This window comes from Lethenteron reissneri, chromosome 42 (genome assembly GCF_015708825.2).
Source record: "Lethenteron reissneri isolate LAM-NWPU_2019-01 chromosome 42, ASM1570882v1, whole genome shotgun sequence".
Classification (NCBI taxonomy): domain Eukaryota; kingdom Metazoa; phylum Chordata; class Hyperoartia; order Petromyzontiformes; family Petromyzontidae; genus Lethenteron; species Lethenteron reissneri.
Window position 1 is genome coordinate 8,783,751 of NC_083820.1, and position 23,830 is coordinate 8,807,580.

The 23,830-nt window shown below is 55.0% G+C and overlaps 1 protein-coding gene across 5 annotated transcripts in view; it reads left to right on the forward strand.

Moving 5' to 3' along the window:
• LOC133352853 (DNA (cytosine-5)-methyltransferase 3A-like) overlaps window positions 1-19,961 on the forward strand; it is a 33,377-nt gene extending 13,416 nt beyond the window's left edge. Inside the window, exons 5-21 of one of the 5 annotated variants that reach the window (XM_061568816.1) lie at window positions 3,107-4,306; window positions 4,730-4,891; window positions 5,355-5,462; window positions 6,358-6,511; window positions 7,688-7,810; window positions 8,491-8,535; window positions 10,197-10,276; window positions 10,563-10,675; window positions 12,099-12,285; window positions 13,114-13,198; window positions 13,616-13,761; window positions 13,969-14,050; window positions 14,796-14,944; window positions 15,630-15,715; window positions 16,182-16,251; window positions 16,670-16,788; window positions 17,486-19,961. In XM_061568816.1, the coding sequence (XP_061424800.1) occupies window positions 3,107-4,306; window positions 4,730-4,891; window positions 5,355-5,462; window positions 6,358-6,511; window positions 7,688-7,810; window positions 8,491-8,535; window positions 10,197-10,276; window positions 10,563-10,675; window positions 12,099-12,285; window positions 13,114-13,198; window positions 13,616-13,761; window positions 13,969-14,050; window positions 14,796-14,944; window positions 15,630-15,715; window positions 16,182-16,251; window positions 16,670-16,788; window positions 17,486-17,630 (3,054 nt within the window). In that variant the 3' untranslated portion in view covers window positions 17,631-19,961. Of the gene's footprint in view, window positions 1-3,106; window positions 4,307-4,729; window positions 4,892-5,354; window positions 5,463-6,357; window positions 6,512-7,687; window positions 7,811-8,490; window positions 8,536-10,196; window positions 10,277-10,562; window positions 10,676-12,098; window positions 12,286-13,113; window positions 13,199-13,615; window positions 13,762-13,968; window positions 14,608-14,795; window positions 14,945-15,629; window positions 15,716-16,181; window positions 16,252-16,669; window positions 16,789-17,485 lie in introns of those variants that run through there. The other 4 variants (XM_061568812.1, XM_061568813.1, XM_061568814.1 and 1 more) reach the window with 4 other exon arrangements.
• Window positions 19,962-23,830: the final 3,869 nt, after the last annotated feature.

Here is a 23,830-nt window from a genome sequence, read left to right on the forward strand (position 1 = left end):
CTAGCCTCCATGAGTATCTCTCCTCTCGCTCTCTCTCGCCTCTTTATTTCTTACATTTTTTTCGACCTCCCTCTCTCTCCTCCATGAATCTGCCTCCATGAGGTTCAGTGGCGCCGCTTCGTCGCAACGGATTTAATGAGCCGCTCCCCACCATCCTACAATTTGGTTGTAGTCCAGGGTACCAAAGAATACAAAATGGCCGAGGCAATTAAATGTTTTATTTCTGGGACACTATTTTTTCCAGGGGTGTACTTCACTCCGCGACTGGGGTACCAATCAATCTGACATCGGTGCCGAAACCCTGAACGCTCCTACGCACCGTGGTGGTGCATCGTGTACAGCTCGTCGAGATGAGTCGATCGCCGCATTGCTGACCATCAACAGACTAAACATGACTGCATCACGGATCATTATGCGAGAGCTGGGGTACTATGGTACCCCCCTCCCGTCGTGGCCACGCCGACCACCGCCCTTCCAGCCCATGAGCCCTGAGGCAGTTGCACCGCCTGCATACTCGACAAGCTACGCCGCCGGTCTCCCCCCCCCCCACCCCCCCGCACTGTGGAGGAAGCGAGAGTTGGTGGTTCACCGCACGAATTCTTTGAAACTCCATTACCCGGGGGGGTGAGGGGGTCGAGGAGGTTGCTATACCCTGTCTCGCCAGGAGAAGGCGGTAACAGCAAGTGGACTAATCGCCATCTGTCTCCATCTGTTCGGGGATGGAATGTTGCCCCCCTCGCACGAGGCGTGGGCTTTCTCCGCGTGCTCCGGTTTTCCTGCCACGTGTACAATGAGCGCATTCATTGGCTGAAAACATCTTAGAATAAAAAAAAACCCAGTCCAGCAGTACCCTCCTGGAAAAAGAGTCCTACAGCTCAGTGTGTGGCTCTCCTAAATAAATAATTCATCTCATTCGCGAGTGGGGTGGGCGAGACGCGGCGTGGCTGTGCCCCAAATCGCGCCGTCGTGAAATCTGAAATGAGAACCCAACTTGACGAGGGGCAGCCTGGCAGATTTCCAAGGCGGAGGGGGTGAGGGGGGGAGCTCGGGGTAGGGGACAGGATCAGTGGCAAAGGCGTTAGGGGTAGGGTCAGTAATACTGGCTGGTTGGTTAGGTTAGCTGGTTGGTGTCAATGCGGGAGGGGTAATGCCAGTGTCCGGTTGGCTTTCCGGAGAGCCTCAGTAGATGGGGGCTCAGCCGTTGCCCGGCGCGGGGTTTTGGCCGCGTGCGGCTCCTGGCGGCTCGCTCCGCCAAGTCGCACTGTACACGCCGCCAGGGCTGCCAATTCCTGGAGATCTCCTCTCCCATACTCCCTTCCTCTCTCCCGTCCTCTCTCCTCTCTCCCATCCTTTCGTTTTTACTTTTACGATCAGTGGAAACAAGAAGATGCTCGGTGTAGTCGGCACTTTGCTTCGTTCATCTTTTCGTTTTTTTTGTTATTTATTTTCAATGCTTTGCTTTATGTGCCCCCCCCCCCTACTCTCTACTCTCCCTCTCTCTCATCCTTTCCTCTCTCCTCTCTCTTCCTCTCTCCCCTCCTCTCTTTTTCTCCTCTCCCCTCCTCTGCCATCTTTCACTCCTCTCCTAGCTTCACACTTTCTCACTTCTCTCTCCTCCTCCTCCTCTACCATTCCCCTCCTCCTCTTCTCTCCCTGCCGCCACGTCCTTCACTCGCTCTCTGTCTCCGTGTTTACAGATCTCCGCACGATTAAACGCGGATGCTGTGTTTGGGCGCTCGTGATGCCTTCTAATGCGGATGGTTGGATGCCGGGGTCATGAATGTGAGCCACGGGGGTCAAACACACGGCCACCATCGTTTCCCCTTGGGGTTGTGGAGTTGGGGGTGGCATTTTGTGTGTGTGTGCGTCTGCACGCGTGCAAACGTATACCGGGAACTGGGCTTCCTCGCTCGCCTAGGTCGACTCGGCCGTTAAACGCGTACCTGGCGCGGTGTGTAAACATCGGGCACTGGGGAGATAAAAAGACGGCCGGGCGTGGTGTTGGCCGCCCACCCCTCCCTCGCGTGCTGTGCCCGCCTTAGTCGGTGCTCATGAACAGCACTCGCCCCAAACAGTCTGTTCGAGGCTACATGGGCGATCTTTATTGTGGTTGGGAGCGGTGGCGCAGGGGCTGGCAAAATGCCCCCCTACCGAAGCCGCCGATTCTCATTCCCCGGCCACGGTACTGACGCGCGCACTCGCACGCGGGACTTGATGCACCACCACCAGCGCCATCCCGATGCGGATCAAAAATTCCGTTCGTCCGGGTACGTCGGACACCGCGCTGTCCTGTGAGCATATCTCCCTCGTCAAGTGTATTCCATTCATTCCGCGGACGACGGCGGTCCCGTTCAGCCGGTCGCCCGGATATTTCACACACGGGGCGATCCGCGGTGCCGCGTGTGCGCGGTTGGCTGCGTACAGTGCGAAATAAGTTCAACATACATACGAAGCTGGACATACAGCGGCAACAACGAGACAAAGACGTCAATATTGCAGAGAACGAGTACAGCGGTCCTTAAGAAAGGTGGACCACATTGTTACTTTATAATTGGTCGACTATGGCCCAAGTCAAAGAGCCAGGTTGTGATTATGATAATCATCGCACACGTTTGATGATGCTGATGATGATGCTGCTTTTGCAGCTGTCACCGGATCGCGCGCTTTCAGATGTGCTTCTGTGGCTGTCTGGAACGCTCTTCCTTCCGATGTTAGGAAGCCAATAGAGCTATGCACCTTCAAATTTTGAAAACTTTTTTTTTATTAATTTTTGTGTTAGTTTGTTGTCCTTCCCCCACACCTCCGATGAGCACGGTTGGCTATGTACGGTGCAAAAGAAGTTCAACATACACACGTAGCTAGTGCTGCTTTCATTATTTGTTTCTTATCAAAGCATCTCACGTGTAAAATCCCTCAAGGTGGAACATCTCATTTGCAAGAGTGTTCAGGGTGTGAAATGACGCACGCGTAGCGATGCTCCGGCACTGCCGGGAGCGATGGCACTGCCGCCGGTTCTGCCCGAGTTTGAACTGACGTTGCTGCCGATGCTACCGATGTTGTTGCCGGGTGATACAAGCGCCGCTGCTGGTTGCCGTGTGTCTCCTAGGCCGTGCCTCGGGCCCGCTTTCCTGAGCTGCGTGCGCCGCCCTCCCCCGCGTTGTCCCTTCTCGCCCAGGAGAAGCGGCAGAAGCGTATGGCCACAGAGCCCTCGGGGGTCCGGTTCCGGCCTCGCCGTTCCGTCTCCAGGCCGCCGTCGGCGTCGCTCGGCACTCCGCCACCACCTCCCGACGACGACGACAATGACGCCGACGACGACGAAGACGACGACGACGACGACGTCACGGTAGTAAACCCCGTGCCAAAGCAGCCGCCGTCACCGCCAGATTCAGACGCCTTCCCGGAGGACGCGGGGCGCCCGCCCGATCCCGCGGAGTGCCGTCGTCCGGAGCGACCGCGAGAACGGTCGCGCGTCACTTCGTCGGCGCTGCCCTCCCAGCTGCTGCTGATGAGAGCGCAGATCGATTTTCCACCTCCTGCTCCTCCTGCTGCCGCCGCTGGTAGCGCCGGCGCGTCTGTCGGTGCTTCCGCACCGACAGTTCCTCCCTGCGATCTCCGCGAGGGGGAGCTGCCCCACGTGCGCACGGCGACGCGCGCTGGCAAGCCGTCTCCTGCGCCTCCTCCGCTCCTCCCGCCGCTCGCTCCGCCGCTGCTGGTGCTCAAGCGCGACTCCTCCTCCCCGCCGCCCGTGACGCCGGCGCCGTGCCTCCCGCCGTCGGAGGCGCCCCTGCTGCCCATCGCGGCGAAGCTGGAGTTCCCCCTGCCCGGCGAGGCACCCGCACCGCCGACCCCCGACCTCGTGTTGCTCGTCCCGTCCAAGAAGCTGTCGCCCTCCCCCAGCGATGGCAAGGCGGCGAGGGCCGAGCTCTCGCCGCCGCCGACGCTGCCGCTGGCAAAACCCGACGGCAATCGGCCTCGCCTGCCCACGTGTCTCCTCCCGGCCGCCGTCAAAACCGCCGCCGGCGCCAGGAAAATATCGGTGCCCTCTCTGAAGCCGAAGCCCCGGGCGGTCGCGCTGTCGGATGACGACGACGACGGCGATGACGACGACGATGGGGCTGACACGGACGACGGTGACGCGGAGGACGAGGAGGACGCGGCGGTGGAGGTGATCTCGGACGTGAGCGACGTGCTGGTCCCGCCAAGGGGCAGTCCCGACGTGGAGCCGCTCAGGGATTCGGATGGCTCGGCCGCCCCAGATGCCGAGAATGCGGAGCGCGATGCGGCCAAAACTCCTGGAGAACAGCAGGTGCCGGTGGGCACCAGGGTGGCGGGCACAGGGGTCACAGGCATGGGGGGCACGGGCACGGGCTCAGGGAAATGGGCACAGGGAGGCAGACATGAGGAGGCAGACACGGTGGGTGGGCGTGGGGAGGCGGGCATGGGGTGGTGGACACGGGGGGTGGGCACAGGGGATTGGGCACGGTGTGGTGGGCATGGGGAGCCGGGCACGGGGGGGGGGGGGGGGGGGGGCATGGGTTGGGGGCACGGGGAGGCAGGCAAGTGGAGCTGGGCACGGGAACCTGGGCACCGGGACAGACACGCACACCACGCGTACCCGTTCATACCCATGCATACCCTTACCCGTGCGTACACGTTTAGCCCCAGCGGTCTATTGAAGGCCGTACAGGGGTGATGTTTTGTCTTTGTTATCCCGCGTGCGTGCGAGCAGCCGCAGGAGCGCGGCTTCGCTGTGGGCGAGCTCGTGTGGGGCAAGATCCGCGGCTTCTCGTGGTGGCCTGGCGTCCTCGTGTCCTGGGAGGACACGGGCCAGTGCTGCGCCGCCGAGGACACGCGCTGGGTCTGCTGGTTCGGGGACTGCAAGTTCTCGCTGGTGAGGTCGCGCGGTGGCTGTGGCCGGCGGGTGTTGGGGCGGCTCGGTTAGTCCTGAAATAAATTGGCTGAAACGTGAATAGGCAACGGGTGTGTTTAATCACCACGCTGCCGGTCGCAACGCCGCTCTGTCCGCTTTTCCCTCCTCCCGTCGTCTGTTCGTCCCAAGCTCTGACAACCTTGCTCAATTCAAAGAAACGCATTCACTGCTTTTCGTATTTCGTTTAATGTCCTACCACCCGCACCTCCGATTAGCACGGTTGGCTACGTACGGTGCGAACGAAGTTCAACATACACACAGTATACACAACTTGTTGCCTCTTGTACCTTCGTCGGTGCTGTTTGTTGCTGCCCGCTTGGCACTTTGGGGCCTCTAGGGCCCTGTGCTCAGCAAAAAAAGAGAACTGGCAAGGTGGCACCGCTGACCCCACCCCCCCACCTCTCCTTCCGTCCCCTCCACGCAGGTGGCCGTGGACAAGCTCATGCCATTCAGCCACTTCAAGGAGAACTTCAACCAGCAGACCTATGCCAAGAAGCTGGTCTACAGGAAGGCCATTTACCAGGCCCTGCAGGTGACCTCCCCACGATGGCTGGACACACTCGCGGGAGCTCGCTCGCTCGCTATCCTATCGCTACTCCCGTGCTTACTGCATCCGTGAACTTCACGCACAGATTCGCTGGAGTCACTCGCTCACCGTGCGGGTGGTCAATTTGCCTCATGGGTGGAAAAAACCCGATTTTTCCAGCGGGAATTAAAACCTGGTTTAATGAATACGAAACTCTGATCCACAAGGCTTAAGATGCTTCCTCGTCGGTGCGGCTATCGTACTCGGGGCCGTGGGGCACAGGGTAGTCGTAGAATGCGGCGGGCAGGTTGGTCTTGATCAGGGGTCGGCAACCAAAATAACAAGAAGAGCCATTTCTTTCCAAATTCGGTACAAAATTCAGTATTTCAAGAGCCGCAATGCATCTGAGTACATACTGTACTCATCGTCAAGAAGCAGCATGTAAAGAGCCGCATGCGGCTCCGGAGCCGTAGGATTGGCGACCCCTGGTCTTGATGAACACGAGCTTCTCCACAATCGTGGGTGACAGTGAGTTCCTTAGCTTGGAATGGATGAAGCCCATCGTTGAGAAGTTGGCGAGTGCGGTTCTGCAATTAGAACCAATTAAACCGGATTTCTCCCAATCTCAGATGATCGGGTTTAATATTAAAAGACAATTAAACCCGATTGTAAAAAACCCGACTGTGCCACCCTTGATTTGCCTCCTTAGCACTCTCATACCGCTACTAACGTGCCCATGAATTTCACTCTCCTATTCGCGCCAGTAACTTTGGTCTGTGTCATTTCGGCGGCCCGGGTCACCCTTGCAAATGATACGATCCTCGTCTCCCGAGTTACCACCCGGTTATTAAAACCAAATTAACTTGAGATGAATTCCACCCCCCCCCCCCCACGCGCTCAGGTGGCGAGCCAGCGTGTCAACAAGGTGTTCCCGCAGCCGGAGGAGAGCGACACGGAGCCCGGGCTCTCGTTGGAGGAGCGCATCTCTCCCATGATGCACTGGGCCATGAGCGACTTCCCCCCCAAGGGAGCCAAGGGGCTCGTCCCTCTGCCCGGTGAGATGGCACGAGCGTGGTGCCCTCGCGGCACGGTACGGTCGGTTTTCCGTTGGCTCTTTACCGAGGCGACCCGGAACGAAACCGTGCTACACCGGCCTCTCTGGTTAGGCGTTTGTTGATTAATTCACGTGCCCAGTATCGCGGAGTGAATTCACTCGTTCATTACCCTGCCGAGTGAGATGTGCGACCGTATGGTGTGAGATCGTGGGGTATACCCCCGAGGGCAGATTGCTTTGTTATTTGGACTCTGGGGTACACGATTCTATTACAGAAACATGACTCCTCCCGCGGAGACATTCCCACCCGGGGTCAGAATATGTCTGTACGTAGAACTTATTTCGCACTGTACATAGCCAGCCGTGCAAATTGGAGACGTGGGGGAAGGACAAGAAACTAAATACAAAAAAGCAGTTCGAAAGAAATTAGTTTTCAATTTAGATTTAAAAGTGCATAGCTCTCAGTGGCTTCCTAATATCGGAAGGAAGAGCGTTCCAGACGGCCGCAGAAGCGCACCTGCAAGCGCGCGTCGATTGTAGTTGTCGTATGGAAATACTCGCCCCCGTCAGAGGAATGTGGAACATCCACCGCTGGCTCAGAGCTGTGACCAGGATTGTGGGCGCTGTCTCAATGCTCGTTGGAGCGGGAAATCAGCTCGACTTGTTTAGACAAGTACTACGAGAGGAAATTTCGCTCGTAGGTTTCCGCGGTCAATGTTACGTCACGGCCAATTGGTAAATGTTCTCTCTGACTCTCCAAGACACCGGCATTGCTTCTGAAGCAGTCTTCATCCTCCTCCTCCTCCTTTCGTGTGGCTCATGTAGATACAGTTTCACATTCAGGTGGTCGAGGCAGACAGCCGCGTCAGCAGGAGCGGAGTAGTGCATCGCTGCGATGTCTCCTTCGTATTTGTGGATTGAGCAGTAATAAATCAGCACGTCTGTTCACGTGGCAACTTTGTTAATTGCCCGCGTCGGGCGGAGGAGGGTTAACGGCGCACATTTTGCTCCGCTTCCAGGGTCAGAATAACGGCCAGGCTCAGAATTCAACAGGCCACAGTGGTGGGCTGAGTGGCTGGCAGGGGTGGAAGGGTAGTGTTTAAATAACCTATAGCGTTCTGACCCCGGGATCAGAATTCTACGGGGGTCAAAATCCTTTCTCGCGCCATCCCCGCAGAGGAGCTGGAGTCGAGCAAGCGCAAGCTGCAGGAGATCCACCTCTTCGCTGAAGAGAAGCGTCGCTCCGCCAAGCGCCAGAAGCTGTGCGCCGCCATCGAGTCGTTCGCCCTGCTGCCTCGAGGTGAGGGGGGCCCTGCCCCGCCCCGCTCCCCTCGCCCCCACCCTACCCCCCCACACTACCCCCCCCCCACCGCCCCACTCTGCCCCCCGCCACCCCCCGCCCTGCCCAACCTGACCGCCCCCTGCCCTGCACCCCGCCCTGCCCCGCCCCACCCTGCCCCCCCTGTCCCGAGCTGAGCCAGCTCCACGTCCTCCCGGTACGGGTGCTTTTTCCACTGGCCGTTTGCTGAGCCGAGCCAGAACCAAACTCAAACCGTGCTACGCTGGCCTCGCAAATCTGAAGCTGGCGCGGGGCCAGGATAGAGTCTCGTTTGCCCGAGTGCCCTGGAGCACCAAAGTAAGAAAAGCAAAACAAATTAATTACAGAAATGATGGGAATAGAAATCGGAGCAAAAGCAACTGCTGTGCCGCTTGAGAAATTAAAAATATTGCACGAACGTAACGCAGTGTTAATTCATAAATTCCCTGGAGGGCAAGCCGGCTCGGAAAGCTTATTTTAGCCCGATCACAATACAATTACAGTGTTAATTTACAAAAATGTTAAACTCATTTAGATGATGGGGTGACTATTGTACTAATACAATTTGTGTACACTCACCGCATGAGGGTTCACAGAGACCTCTGCGACTGACTGTATACTCTGTAGCGGCTGAGTCTGCTGCTTGTTCCCTGTGTCTACAGAACAGATCATACAGGAGGTGCAGGAGGACATCCGGACTATTGAGGGTGAGAATGAGCCCCCCCCCCGTCACAATGGGCCACACAGAGCCCCCCACAACCTCCCAGCAGTGCCGCATTAAGCTAGTGCGGGGCCTGTAGCATATGTTATGAAGGGGCCCTAAAAAAAAAAAAACACGTAAATATTACAACACAAATGTTTTACTTGCATAGTAAAGTAATTGTATTTTTTCATTTGCTATACAGCCAGATAATACGACAAATCGCTAACCTTAAACACCCAGTCGTTCATAAAAGTTGAAGGCAGTATAGTACTATAGTAATAGAGCAAGTGCAGAATCACTGAACCGAAACTGATAGCTTGAAAGCATTTAGCGCGGGGCCCTTGAAAGTGCGGGGCCCGTAGCTACATATGTAGCTACTTTTGCTACTAGTGTAATAAGAGCCTATGTCCGGCTCACGTGGTGATCAGCTCTGCCGGTCCTGCTTTACAGCCAATGGGGGGAGAGCCTGGGAGCATGGCCTTGGCATGATCGAGGGGTGCCAGCTAGGGTGATTGGTTCTGCTGGTTTTGGCCTCAGCCAATGGGAAGACAAGTCAGGGGCGTGGTCCCGGGAGTTGATGGGGAATCTAGAAGATTCGGCGCAGGCTACCAAGGATTGGCTGGAGCGTACCACGTGACCCGGGCATTCAATAAGGGGAGAGATGAACGACACGTGGTCAGACGAAGAACGAAGGAAGAGAGGGGCCACGCGCGAGCGGGGCTCCGAGTGCCACGTGGCGGTGCGTCTCTTGTGGTCTATCTGCCCACTTCCCGTTGCCTGCCAGCAGCGGGGAGTACTTGTGAACTGGAATAAATAAAAGGACAGATTCCACAAGTCGTCTCCAAGAGTATTATTACACTAGGATAATCCGGCACTGCCTCCTAGCCAACGACTTTAGGGGCAGCATAGCTTGCGAAGTGCGGTGGCCAGGCAGGGTGCAGCCTAGAGAGTTTCAGGAATCTTTCATCTTCATTGAGACTGAAGGAATACGATGAGCTGCGTAGCTCGATTTTCACAGATGTCACAGTTTCTCGCAGGTGTCCAGTAGTAAAAACACTCAATACGCTGCCGTGTCAAATCCACCGGCCGCTTTTAAGAGGCGTTTGAAGGCTGTCTGCTGCATCGGGCCTATGAGGAAGCCTGAGCCTGGCTCGACGCTCCCGAGTTGCGGCTGGATTTTGTCTCCTTGTAATTTCGTGAAAATGTGTGCCTTATAAATAGATTTTAAATGATTTACTACTGTTAAAATTAATCCATGCCTCGAGTGTCCTGGCTGGCTGCTGGCTGGGCTCCCGACGATAACTCCATTGTGAGTGGCTGCGGGGCCGTTGCCGTTGCCACCAAAACTAGCTGGGTAGCTGGCTACATGGTATTTTTCTTGTAAGAAAAAAACCCACTGAATTATACTGAAACAGTGGAGTAGTAAGTTCGGAAAAGACGTTTAACACTTGGAGACACCAAAGAGGTGGCAGCGACGATTGCAGAGGACCGACACGGTTCGTTTGAAATCGCTCGAACTTTTAATTTGTCCTCCGATGCCGGCGTTGGGTCCGGGAGCCGGCCGGCCGGCCGGCCGAGCGTGGACGACGCGGCAGAAACCGAACGCGGGCGACGAGGCGACGTGTTTAATGATTCATCGTCGTGCGCCCCGTGTCCCCCTCGCAGAGATCTGCCTGTCGTGCGGCAGCCCTCGTATCTGTGCCCAGCACCCGCTGTTCGAGGGAGGGATCTGCCAGAGCTGTCAGGTGAAGAGACGGCACCTTGCCAGTGCACCTCACCATTCCTCGCCAGTTCCCGGCGTCACTTCTCACCTGCGCACCTCACCGTTCCTCGCCAGTACCCCTGACAATTCCTCGGCGGTACACCTCACCACACATTATCACTCCTCACCATAGCTCACCCAATGCCCGTCACCACCAAAGTCCATGTAAAATGTTGTACTGAGCATTGTGCTGTGTCGGTGGCTGTGTGATGTGACGCTGGCTGTGTGGGGTGTGTGGTGTGACACTGTCTGTGTGGGTGCCCGCTCAGATCACCTTCATGGAGTGTGCGTACCAGTATGACGATGATGGGTACCAGTCCTACTGCTCCATCTGCTGTGGCGGTCGAGAGGTGTTGATGTGCGGGAACATCAACTGCTTCCGGTGTGTGACGCACACTCGCTCACGCACACACTCGCTCACATGCTCACTCGCTCGCTCACTCACTCGCACACGCGCTCGGTCACTCGCTCGCTCACTCACTCGCTCGCTCGAACACTTGCTCACACACTCGCTCACATGCTCATTCACTCGCTCGCTCACTCACTCGCACACTCACTCACACTCGCTTCCTCATACGCTCGCTCAGACGCTCGCTCAAATTCACTCACTCGCTCACACTCACACACTCACTCGCTCACTCGTACACACACTAGCACACTCACTTACACAACGATCCCTCGTCGAGTGAGCGCACACGATCACTGCATCGCTCGCTTTCAGACGCTCTTCCGTTCCGATATTAGGAAGCCACTGGAGCTATGCACTTTTAAATCTAGATTTAAAACTTGTGATTTTTGTATTGAGTTTGTTGTCCTTCCCCTGCACCTCCGATTAGCACGGTTTGCTATGTACGGCACGAAAGAAGTTCAACATACACACGTGTCGCCTTAACAGTCTGTTGGGGCAAGCGCTATTAGCAAGCATCTATGAAAGGCGTCATGGCATACAGAGGGGTGGGTGGCCAGCACCACGCTTGGCCACCTGTGTGTCCCCAGTGGCGATGTTCACACATCGCACCAGGCACGCATCAAATCAGTAACCCAATCCTCAACCCGAGCCTTTTCAGTTATCCTGTCTCCCTAAGCCCAAACCTATTCCACATCCCAACCTAATCCTCTCCCCAAGCCCAAGTCTATTCCTATCTTAATCCCATGCTTACCCTAACCCCAACCCTAACCCCGACGCTATGCCTAACCCTATCTCCAACCCAGACCCTAACCCCAACCATGTTCTTAAACCTATCCTTCAGCCTAACCCGAGCCCCACACACGATCCCTAATCCCAACCCCATCTATCCCGTTGTTCTTGCGCACTTCGTTACGGCGTGCCCACTCACACTCCCATTGCATCGCCCCACCCGGGCCCCCCCCAAAAACAATTCTAATTTCAGTGTTGCCTTCAATAGGAGCAGCAGCAGTAGCAGCTGCAGCGCTGGTTGCGTTGACAGTGGCGCTGTGCGTCACGTGCGTGGATGTGTGTGTGTGTGTACGTGTGCGTACGTGTGTGTACGTGTGTGTGTGGTGCTGGGGGGAGCGGTGGTGTAGCGGTTAGCATGCTGCGCTACGAACCCGGCGACCCGAGTTCGATTCCTGCTCACGGCCACCAACACCGGTGACGATTATCTGAACTGGTCTTGGGCCTCCCCTAGGTCGACTCGGCCTCAAATGAGAACCCGGCATGGTGTGTAAACATCACCACCGGGGAGACAAAGGGCGGCCGGGCGTGGCGTTGGCCACCCATCCCCTCGTGTGCCGTGCCGGCCTTCATAGGTGCTGCTCGCTAACAGATCGTTGCCGGGTTGCAGGTGCTTCTGCGTGGAGTGCGTGGATCTGCTTGTCGGCTCCGGCACGGCCAAGACGGCCATCGAGGAGGAGCCGTGGCGCTGCTTCATGTGCCGGCCCTCGCTGGCCACCTGCGGCCTCCTCAACCCGCGGCCCGACTGGCCCGCTCGCCTCCAGCACCTCTTCTCCAACACCCACAGCCAGGAGTTTGTGAGGAGCGCACCCGGAGTTTTGAACGACGGATTTGTCCGCGAGCGTTTTGGTCGCTCGGACGCCACTCTCGTAGGTAGCTCGGGGTGGGGGGGGGGGCTGATCACGACGGCGGGGGTGCTGCGTTTCACGGACGGGTATAGCCCACAGGAGTTTTGGCGGCGTGATTCTACCCATCGGGGTAATTCGAGAGCAGTTTTCAACGTTGGGCACAGTTGGACCGTCACGCCGGCACGGCGTTTACCAGGGCGGCCGTGTGGCCCGAACCGCGGACCTCTACAATGAGCGGCCAAAAACGCGCCACCCCGCAAGGCCGCGTCACCGCCCGTGAACAAGCGCGCCGCCGCGGGCATCCTCGAGATGCACGGACGCCGTTTTCCGTCGTCGCGTGCTTCTAACCGTCCCGGCTGGGAGCAGTATCGGCAACGAACGCGAACCGCATTGCGGGACCCCCATCCCGCCGCAGGCACGATGGGACCGACGGACCCACGGATTGGTCGACATCAACGAATCTCTGCGCTTGCTCAGATATCCGTGTAACCCCGTGCCCCCTTTGAGCTCCGTGCGGTGCCGCTGACCCCTTGCGTTGACCGCGAGCGGGTGGCACCAATCCCACATGTGTGCGGTGGGACCTTGTCGCCGTGTGCTGGGCACCGCATCGGCAGGAGTGAGCGGAGCGCTTGTGTGCAGGGGCTGGGGTGGGTGTGAGGGGACAGCCATGCCGTTCTGTGCCTCCTCCCATCACCTCTCTCCTGCTCTGTTCTTCTCCACTCTTCTTCATTCTCCTCCCCACTCCTCCCCCGTTCCTTCCCTCCCCGCGTCTCCCAGGAGCCCCCGAAGCTGTACCCACCAATCACGCCAGACCACCGCAGGCCGATCAAAGTGCTGTCCCTCTTTGATGGGATTGCCACAGGTACGACGCAGTTAAGGCCTCGAGTTATATTGTCGCCTTGTGACAATGTTGGCACCGGCTTGGTGGATTTACAGTTGAGACGTGTGACGTCTGTGCACTGCTTGTAGTGTACGAGGTGGTATTTACCGCACTGCGCTACGAACTCGGTGACACGAGTTCGATTTATGCTCGCGAACGACAACAGTGGCGGATATTTGAACCAATCTTGGGTCTCCCCTAGGTCTACTTGGCCCTAAATAAGTGGCTGGTGCGGTGTGTCAACCTCAGCACTGGGGAGACAGAGGCGGCCGCATACCCTCTCGTGTGCCGTGCCGACCTTCGTGGGCGCTCGCTAACAGCACTTTCCCCAACATTCTAGTAAGGGCTACAAGGGAGGGGCATCTTCGCCTGCGTCTTACACGCGGGTGCGTGTGGCAGGGCTGCTGGTGCTTAAGGAACTGGGGATCCGCGTGGAGCGCTACGTCGCCTCCGAGGTTTGCCAGGACTCCATCAACGTGGGAACCGTGCGGCACGCCGGAGACATCACCTACATCGGGGACATCCGCAACCTCACCTACAGCAACGTGCGGCGACACACCGCCACCACGCCACCCGCACCGACCCCGCCGCCACCGCCACGCAAACGCCTATTGCATCACCGTACCGCCCGCATACATTCCACCACCGCGCCCCCCACACCACCACACTCATTCCACCGCGGGTTCTCGGTGTGTGCTCGCTCACCGCGGGTTCTCGGTGTGTGCTCGCTCACCGTGTGCTCGCGTCCGCAGCTGCAGAAGTGGGGCCCGTTCGACTTGGTGATCGGCGGCAGCCCTTGCAGCGACCTCTCCATTGTCAACCCCGCGCGCAAGGGTCCTCTACGGTGAGACACCCTCGGCAGCACCACGTGGAATAGCCACGGCAGATGTAACGGGACAAGGAGTGTCTTGTGTGTGTTGCGTGTGTGTGCGGAACAGTAGCGTAGCGTTTAGTGCGCTGCGCTACCAACCCGGCGTCCCAAGTTCGATTCCTGCTCCCAGTCAACGTCGGTGACGAATATATTTGAACCAGTCCTGGGTCTCCCCTAGGTCAACTTGGCTTAAAATGGAGAATTAATAATAATAATTGACATTTATTCGTAAGGCGCCTTTCACTAATGTCTCAAGGCACCCGGTACGGTGCAGTGTGTGAAAAACATCGCCACTAGGGAGACAAATGAATGAACTTGGCCACCCACCCTCTTGTGTGCCATGCCAGCCTTCAAAGATGTTCGCTAACGGCATTCTCCCCAACAGTCTGTTAATATTGGAGACCTTTGTCTTTTGAGCAGTAGTGTAACGGTTGGTGCGCTGCACTACCCAACCCGGTGACCCGAATTCGATTCCCGCTCACAGCCGACAACAGTGACGATTATCTGAACCAGTCTCCCCTAGGTCGACTCAGCCTCAAATTAGTACCTGGTGCGGCGTGCCAACATCATCACGAGGGAGACTAAGACGACTGGCCGGGCGTGATCTTGGCTCCGTGTGCCGTGTCGGCCTTCATAGGCGCTCGCTAACGGCGCTTGCCCCAGATAGTCTGTTAAAGGCTTTTGCGTGTGTCGGCGTGGCCGGCGCAGAGGGCACGGGGCGACTCTTCTTCGAGTACTACCGGCTGATGAACGAGGCGAAGCCACGCGAGGGTGAGGAGCGGATCTTCTTCTGGCTCTTCGAGAACGTCGCCGCCATGGGCAACAACGACAAGCGCGACATCTCCCGCTTCCTCGAGGTGCGTGCGGAGGCGGGGGGGGGGGGGGGGGCGGGAGACTGGAGTGTCCCTGCTGGAACATAATGGGCGAAGGAGGTCCCTGTATATATGTGTGGAGCAATCGTCATTGAGAGCTAGGGCCTAACCCTAATGACCCCAAGCCTATGAACAAATCGCGGGGTTGAGCCACAGAACAAAACAGGGGTTTGTACTGTACTATGGTTTACTAAAACTATTTTATTTCACAAGGTAAGGGCCACTGACCTGGCCACAATTGATAGCTCGATGAAGTGGCTTATCACGTGGACATTTACAGCAGCCAAACACTCTAAAAGCATGCTTCTAAATGTGGAGGGAAAAACCGGAGGACCCGGAGAAAAATCCACGCGACCACGGGGAGAGAGAAAAATGCCAGCTCCAAATATAACGTCGTCAGGGTCGGGATCGAACCCACGACCTCCTGCATACCAGGCGAGGTAGTTAACATCTCGCCAGCATCTATGCTACCCGCGTATCGCCCGACCAGCCCTGACCCAGCGTGGTGAAGTATGATCAAATTAGCCGCGCAACCCGCGGAGATGCGCGGGGACGCCCACATCCAGCGGTGGAATGACAGAAAGGTGACTGTACGTCGTCATTACGTGCAGGGTGGATGCAGACGGTGACGACTGTGGTTGCTTCCGGTGTTGTTCTCATTCTGCTGCAGTGCAACCCAGTTATGATCGATGCCAAAGATATCTCAGCCGCCCATCGCGCCCGCTACTTCTGGGGGAATCTTCCGGGCATGAACAGGCAAGTTGTAAAAGGCCACCCCTTTGCCAGCGTCTGCCGGAGCACGCGTTGTTGTGGTGCATTGTGGGTAAATATATGCAAAAGCTGAAATGAATTCTGTTTCTCAAAGCATAATCAGAAAATATGATTTTGCCCATTTGGCAGTTGGCTTTTGAGACCAGAGTGTTTAACAAGCCTGACTCAGCTGTTGAAACTCAGAAAGTCGAAACCGGTTCAGCATTTGCCTGCTTAAACAAAAGCTCCTCATGCAAACACATTAATCTCAAAAGCCACTAGGGTTAGGAGTAAAGCGTATTTTTGTGTATAGCTTGGCACGAAGCACCTTAGTGATGTCTCCATGACTTATGAACGAAAGGCGGCCGGTTGTTGTTGTTGGTGCATGTGTGCGGGGTGTGCAATTCGTATGGTGTGTGCCGGTGGCCTGCGTGCCTGACTGCGTGCCTGACTGCGTGCGTGCGTCACGTAGACCCCTGGCGGTCACTGCGGTGGACAAGCTGGAGCTGCAGGACTGCCTGGAGCACGGCCGCACGGCCAGGGTACGGCCACAACCCCCTGAGAGATATGCACATACAGAGAGACGTAGAAACACCTCCGATTAGCACGGTTGGCTATGTACGGTGTGAAAGAAGTTCTATATACAGAGATATGTAGCTACAGAGACACGCAGATACATACAGACAGACACAGATACATACAGAGAGACTTACACACATAGATAGAGACATAGATAAAGAGAGAGAGAGGCAGATGGAGAGAAAGACAACAGAGAAAGAGGGACACGGAGAGAGCAAGGCACATCATTTTTCATGAGGGTGGGGAATCCAAGCACTTGGGCACCTGCCATTCACAGGCACGCGTTGTTGTGCGTGCATGCTGGGTAACGACGGCGTGGACAACGAGGCGGCGAGGACTCCGTCTCGATCCTCTCCCCTGTCCGCCCGTTGCCGTCCTCAGTTCAGCAAGATCCGGACCATCACCACACGCTCCAACTCCATCAAGCAGGGCAAGGACCAGCACTTCCCGGTGATGATGAACGGTCGGGAGGACATCCTGTGGAGCACCGAGATGGAGAGGTGAGAGTCTTGGCAAGACGCAGGGGCGCCCGGTGCTAGCCTGCACCGGGACCCTCTGTCCACCTCGGGCGTTGATGCCGTCGCCAGACGGAGCCGTACCAAGTCGTCGTTTTTGTTCATCCAGGGCGTATCCTAACGGAGACGTTAACCCTGGCCACAGCGCTCTTGTCATCCGAGTAAACGTGGAACGTTGGGTCAATGTTGGTTCGTCCAGTGGTTCCAACCGCATGCAGAGGCTGGCACAGCGTTGAATGTCTCCGGGGACGTGTTCTCGTAATTACAGGTTTCCCTCGCTTTACGCAGGTTCGGTTGTGTGTGATTTAGGCAGATTTGAAACACGCTCGGACCAATACTTCTGCCGTGGCTGATCATTATTTTAATCCGGCTGGCTCACACGAAATAGATTTCTCTAAGACGATGGTACTTTGCAAGCCCACTGGCTATTCAACAAAGATTCGTTCATGTGCTCCCCGATTAAGAACCAGGCTACAGTCTACATTTGTGTTTTTTATTTAAATTTTTTTTATTTTTGTTCACTTTATTTTTTTTATTTTCTATCTACGTGACATTACCCAAAGAACACAATAGCTTGTTTCAATCGTATTAATAATATATTAATATTATTACGATTATTGAATTTCCGACCATTTGAAGACTGAACCGTTTGACCGGCGGTGGCGCCCGCTCGCGCGTGCAGGATCTTCGGCTTCCCCGTGCACTACACGGACGTGTCCAACATGAGCCGCATCTCGCGCCAGCGGCTGCTCGGCCGCTCGTGGAGCGTGCCCGTCATCCGCCACCTCTTCGCCCCGCTCAAGGACTACTTCGCCTGCACGTCTTGAGCGTCTCGAGTGGACGTCGCGCTCCATTCCGCCCCACGACGGCCCCCTCCGCGGTTAACCCGGGCCGCGCGCGTGCGTGGTGTTGGGTGGACGAGCGGAGGAAGGGGGGGGGGGGTTGCCCAGCCCGTCAAAGTTCTCCGTGGCCTCCGCGGCCACCACCGGCCCCCCACTGCCCCCCTCCACCCCCCCTCTCTCACCCACCCCACGCCGCCACCGGCCATCAGTCGCCGACGTGCCGTGTTGAGCGTGGTTCGGGGCCGCCCGTTTTTTGTCGAAGGGGAGACCAGGCCCCAGGTAGGCTTCGTGCAATAGCTGAGTTCGTTCGGCCGACGTGAGTTTGTGCAATCTGCATTTACGGAGAGCACGAGTCGAGTCTGAGAGGATTGATCGGCAGCGTGGAATGGAATGGAGCTCAATTCCTGCTTAAACGTTACAGATCGTTGCGAATGAAGGACATTTTCAAACGCACGGGTGTATTTGAAATGATCTAAAGGAGGACAAAAAAATAGTAATTGCGAGGACCTTTAAAGAATAAAAATGTGGTGTTCCCCAGGGTTCCGGTACAAGATGAGTGGCATTTGGTGGGGCTCTGCGCCACCAAATGCCACTTTGGCCCCCCAAGTTCACTCCCCTGCGCGGTGCATCACTGTTATGGTGTGGCCCCTCCACACAGCCGCTCTACTGAGCCCCCCCCCCCCCGGTCGAAGTTGAAGCAGGCCCTGTCTCTTGCAGGTGAGGCCGTGTGTTGAGTATTTAGTTTTTTTTTCAAGCTTTCGCCAACGCACTACTGGGGGGGAGGGGGGGGGGAGCATCTTCAGGCGAGTTGAAGATGCCCTGAGCAGTGCGCGGCTCAGCTTGCAAGCTTGTGGGACCTCCTCGGTTATTGAAGGGGGAACGGTTGAAGAAGCCAGCAGTAGTGCGTGGAGAAAGCTCGAGGGAAGAAACGCTCGCGACACGGCCCTCACCTGCAAAGCCGTGCCCAGGATTATGCGTCGCTTCTAAAAGCAACGTCTGCGCCGTTTAAAAATAACCAATCGCTCAGAGTTTTATCGACAACTTACGAGTTGTCAGGACCACCCGTGAGTCGATCGTCGCCGGTAACAATTATCAACACTAAATAAGTAATGACAGGGTTAATAATTAATTCGTTTCGTCATTAGCATCATCAAGACTACTGGACATCGTCATGCTTACCTGAGCCACGTAACGGCTGCAGTGCGAGCCATTGATGGCGTCACGATGGCTTTGTTGAATGGTTGCCCGTTGATGTCATCCTGGCAGCAGATCGCCCTGTGGTGTCGTGGGCCTAATGACGTAATGCCCGACAGCAACATCTCTTAAGGACAAAGTGAGTTACGATCTCACCATAGCGACACCCATACTTAAGAGTCGTGTTCCTTTACGATATTTAGCATCGTATTACAAATTGTAGCCTGCCGGACTTACGGCGAAATGTTCTGTTATCTGGTCCCTCGGTCACACCTGGCCACAAGAGGCCAATTTATAAGCAGGGTGGAGGATGCTTCCTTTGGCTGGTGTCCGTTTTGCGTTCGAAACATCACGACGACCGATCGATCGCGCGATGACTTTTTTCGTCCTCCTTCAGCGTGATTTCAAAAAGATCGCCGTCTTTATATCCAGCTGGAAAAGTAAAAAAAAAACTAAAACGCTGACGCAGCGACGAAGTATAACGGAATATATTTATAGGATCGTGGTGTAAATGATGTGTGAAAATGGGCTTGATGGCAATATTTTATATTCTTACTTTAGTTGCAACAAGAAATTAACTAAAGGCAAAAAAAAAATAGTGTTTTTATAGTTGAGTGATGGTGCAATACTGTCTGGGGCGATAGCAGTGTCTGTAGATGCTGCCTAGGCCACTTTTTTTGAAGTGGCCTTTCCAAAAAGAAGAAATACCATCCACTCCGCGTGCACATCCGACATCAGCAGTGGAATGTCCGCCGTGGAGGAGGATGGAGGTCGCACTAAAACTGCCCTTTGGCTCGTGTCACTTTATCGTGTCTCTTTATCTGTCGGCATCGCGTCTTGCAGAGGGTCGTTGGGCAAATTTAGTTTTCTCGAAGTTTCACAATTTTTAAGAAAATGTGTTGTTTTTTTTCTCCTCAAACGCCGTGACTTTTTTAACTTGCAAACGATATTCATTTCACCGCGAGTATTTCTCCTTGGCTAACATCCGCGGGAGGTTACCGCCGGCGGTGGTATTTGTACACGACAGTTTAACAAAAAAAAACGGAGCCTGCAGTCTTGAACACCAGCACCTGCCTGTGGTTTGTACGCAAGCGTTGTACCATTAAATTTTCATCATCATTATTAATTACCTTCACATTTCCAGTCTTTTCGTCAGGCCTGCCCGGTGGCACCGCTCGCTCCCCCGGTAATTTAAACGACTTCGCGCGTTACCGGACGTTCACAACCCTGGAACGCAACGAGAGCTCGCTAGTTCGCTAGCTACTAGCTGCTGCTGCAGGACTGTGCCTTTGTTAGACGCTAGCATTGCTCGGCTGCCCCCTTCCTGATTGAAAAACAACAACAACAAAAACACCAAATTGAGTCGACATTTGCAGCAGAACACCCGGTATAGCATATTGCCATCCACCGCACCACAGGGGCGTCCCGTGAAATCTCGCGTATCGTTTGGTACGGCAGACCGCCCCTACGACTCTCGTAGGCGCGGTCGAGACGCCGACGCTGCTAGTTGTGGGGGCAACCTTTGGTTGCAACGACGACATCAACAACAACAAAAGCTGCGTGCGTTAGAACTTCCAAAAATAAATAATCAGGTACAAATAAAAATTTGATCGTTCTCTTAATGGGGGGGGGGGGTGGGGTGGGGGAAGGGGGGTTAGGGGTGGTTTGGGGTCGTGGGGGGGGGGAAATAATATTGAGATAATTGCTTTGCTTGCATGTGTGTGTGTGTGGATGCGTGCGCACGTGTGTGTGTGTATGTAGGGGTCATTGGGGCAGGCTGTTAAAAGGCTGTCGGTGGATTCTGCGGGGTGTTGAGTCACCAATGGAATGGGGCAGAACATTGAGTGTTTGTTGAGTAGGAGCGGTAGGGCGGTACCCTCCGGGTTCTCGTGTACGTATGCGTGGGACGTGCATGAAAGTGCCGTCCAGGCAATGGTACCCACACTGATTTCAAATGGTGCTCGAGTTTAGGTGGCTTTGGAAGATGTCGATTGCGACTTCGTAGCCGAACCTTTATGTTGATAATAGGTGATTACCCTTGTGCCGTGGGCTTAGCAGTGCATATATTTGTGACCGAGATCATCCCGAGGACATTGACCATTTGTCAACCCTTCCAGATGATCGGCCAAGGGGGGGGTGGCTAGACTGCGCCTCGTGACCCACGAGTGGCTCGATAGCTTGCTTGATAACTTTTAAACGCAACTTCATTTGAGACGGGGGGTGGAAATTAAAAATCTGTGGAAGAGGCAGCGACCCCGGGGGCACTCCGCCCTTGACAGCAGGGCTAGACACGAGTACTCCCGGGGGACTCCCGCAGATTTCTATGAATTCATAACTCCACAGCCAGCCAGCGAGAGCGATCCTGCGTGACCACCCCGCCAGAGAATTATTGTATGACATATTGTGCATCGTGTCGCTCTCGGCCATGTGAAGATGTCGGTATGATGCTCGTGGGGACAAGGACGTTTAGCCACCCCCTGCAATAGGCGTCGATTCATCGTAGCAAGAGCCAGAAGAGCCATTCCCTGACTCCAGTGAGGGCCGGCTGTGTGGCCCGTTTAGTGCTGGCGGGCCTTTGTCTGACAAAGGTGGACATTGATGAAAAATGACATTGTGGTCCGATCTCCAATCTTCTTGTTTAATCAGCCGAGCTGAGCATGGCAGTGCCCAGGCTGTTACATAATGTAATTGGTTACGTCTCATTGTCTGCCCGCGCATTGATTGACCCTCCAAGTCCACTTGTGCAGTTATGTAACTCGCATACCGAGCCAAGCCAACGTGTGACTCAAGTCCCAACTGCTCGGAGGTTTGCGGGGATTTAACAATTTTGCCGGCGCCGCAGATTTAGATTTGATACACCGCGGCGAAAGCGAATATTGGCCATTCGCCAGTCCACCCTCCATTTGTGTCCAGTGTCCATCCGTCGTCAGCATGGCATTTGGAAGCCATTTTTGCTCGATCTTACGGGAGTCGTGGGAGTGGCTCTACGGAGTGACGACCCAGGCTATTCTTTTTTGGTCGGGACGCTACGGTGGCGAGGTGTTAACTACCTCGCCTGGTATGCAAGAGGTCGTGAGTTCGATCCCGACCCTGACGCCTGCTGCTGTATATTTGGAGTTTGCATGTTCTCCCCGTGGTCGCGTGGATTTTTCTCCGGGTCCTCCGGTTTTTCCCTCCACATTTAGAATCAAGCGTTTCAAGTATTTGGCTGCTACAAATTTCCACTTGATAAGCCACTTTGTCGAGCTATCATTTGTGGCCAGGTTGCTTCTGAAAATGAGGTATATAGTTCAGTGGGCCTTACCTGGTAAAAAAAAAAAATGTTTATAGTTTTATATTTAAAAAAATTGCTGGCCCAGATTTTTTGACTGCGCTAAGCATTTTTGGCACCCCCACCCCTCCTGTGTGTGTACCTGTGTGTGTGCACCTGTGTGTACACCTGTGTGTGTACACCTGTGTGTGTACACCTGTGTGTGTACCTGGGCTACCCAGGTTTGCTCACTTTACTAATCAAAGTGTAGTATAAGTGAGGTTGATTATCCCCCCTCCCCCCAGCCCCTGTTCCCATGTGGTATGCTGCATCATAAATTGACCCCCCTCCCCCCCCCGTGTGTTTTGCCAGTAAGAGCTCCCACCCCTCGCCGCACAACGCCGCTTACGTGTACATTGCCGTGCCGTGTGTCCCGTCGTTTCATGTCCTCCGCGGGAATGGTCGCTTCCGTACGTCTAGGCAAGGGCTGCTTTGTTACTTCGCGGGGCGCTAAGTTCAGAGTGACGACGTCGGGGGCATCTGGTGGAGGGGGGGGGGGGGTCTTTTTGCGTTTGTTGTTGTTGCGAAACCGATGTGCTCCGTAGTGCTAGTCCAAAGAGAGATTTAGGAGAAATGTTTAAATATTGCACACGACCGCTTTTTTTTTTACTTTACTTAACACTTTTGTGTTGTGATTTTGGTGTCACTTTTTGTTTGTTTGTTACCGCATCACGTCGGGCGAGTTCATGGTGCGCAATTGCTTTTAGAGCGAGGCGTTTCGTTTCGTTTCAAGCATGGCATTGGTTTCCGTCGCCAGTTGTTTTTTTTTGTCCCAAATGTACAACAACCTCACCCTTACCCCCACTGCAAGCTATATTTGAGCACCTTAAGCACTCTCTGAATATGCCTTCCGTAGTACTGCAGCTGTATTAACTTCGATTTGTAGAGTGGGAAGTCCACGTGTGATTATTTATAGGGACTTTCTAGAGAAACACCGGAGCTGTTTTACAACTGGCATTCTTAAACGAAATGCACAACGCAAAACAGTAATAAGAGCTCGTCTATGATGGTGCTAAAAAAATCCGAGTGTTGTCTCTCCGTTGTTGTTGTTGTTGTTGTTTTTTTAATATAAATATATACACAGTACACATATATAAACACGTGTGCAGTCACGTCCTGTCCCCTGTGACTTTCGCAGCCCGGTTCCCGTGCCGCAGTCACGTCGGGAACCGGGTCGGCTCTCGATTTGCCGCATCACTTTGGGTTGCCACCTCTCCGGGGTAGAGGCAGAGAGAGAGAGAGACACAGAAAAAGGAAGTGGGCACGTGAACATGAAGGCGTGATGAATATCTAGCGGAGAATTCCCCATTCCCCCCCGCAACGTCAATAAATGTTAACCGTATAATGATTATTTAACAACGTGAAGTCACCACGCAGCACGATTTTTTTTTTTACTTTGTATCAGAAAAAAATCTGCCGTTGTTTTGCACGCGCTCGTAAAACTGCCTGGTGCATTTTTTATCGGTACGGGAAGACGTCAGCGCACCGGGCTTATGACAGAGTGCCACGTTTGTTATTTTGTCTTGCGAATGCAATTATCATGCTACTGCTTCCAATATTTTACAGTATTCTCCCGATGATACGATGCTTTAGAGAAGTGAGACTCACCCCCAAAACGTGTGCCCGGTGTCAGTTCAGTCAAACAACTACAGTCTCGCCGCAACTTCTGTTTTAACTTACA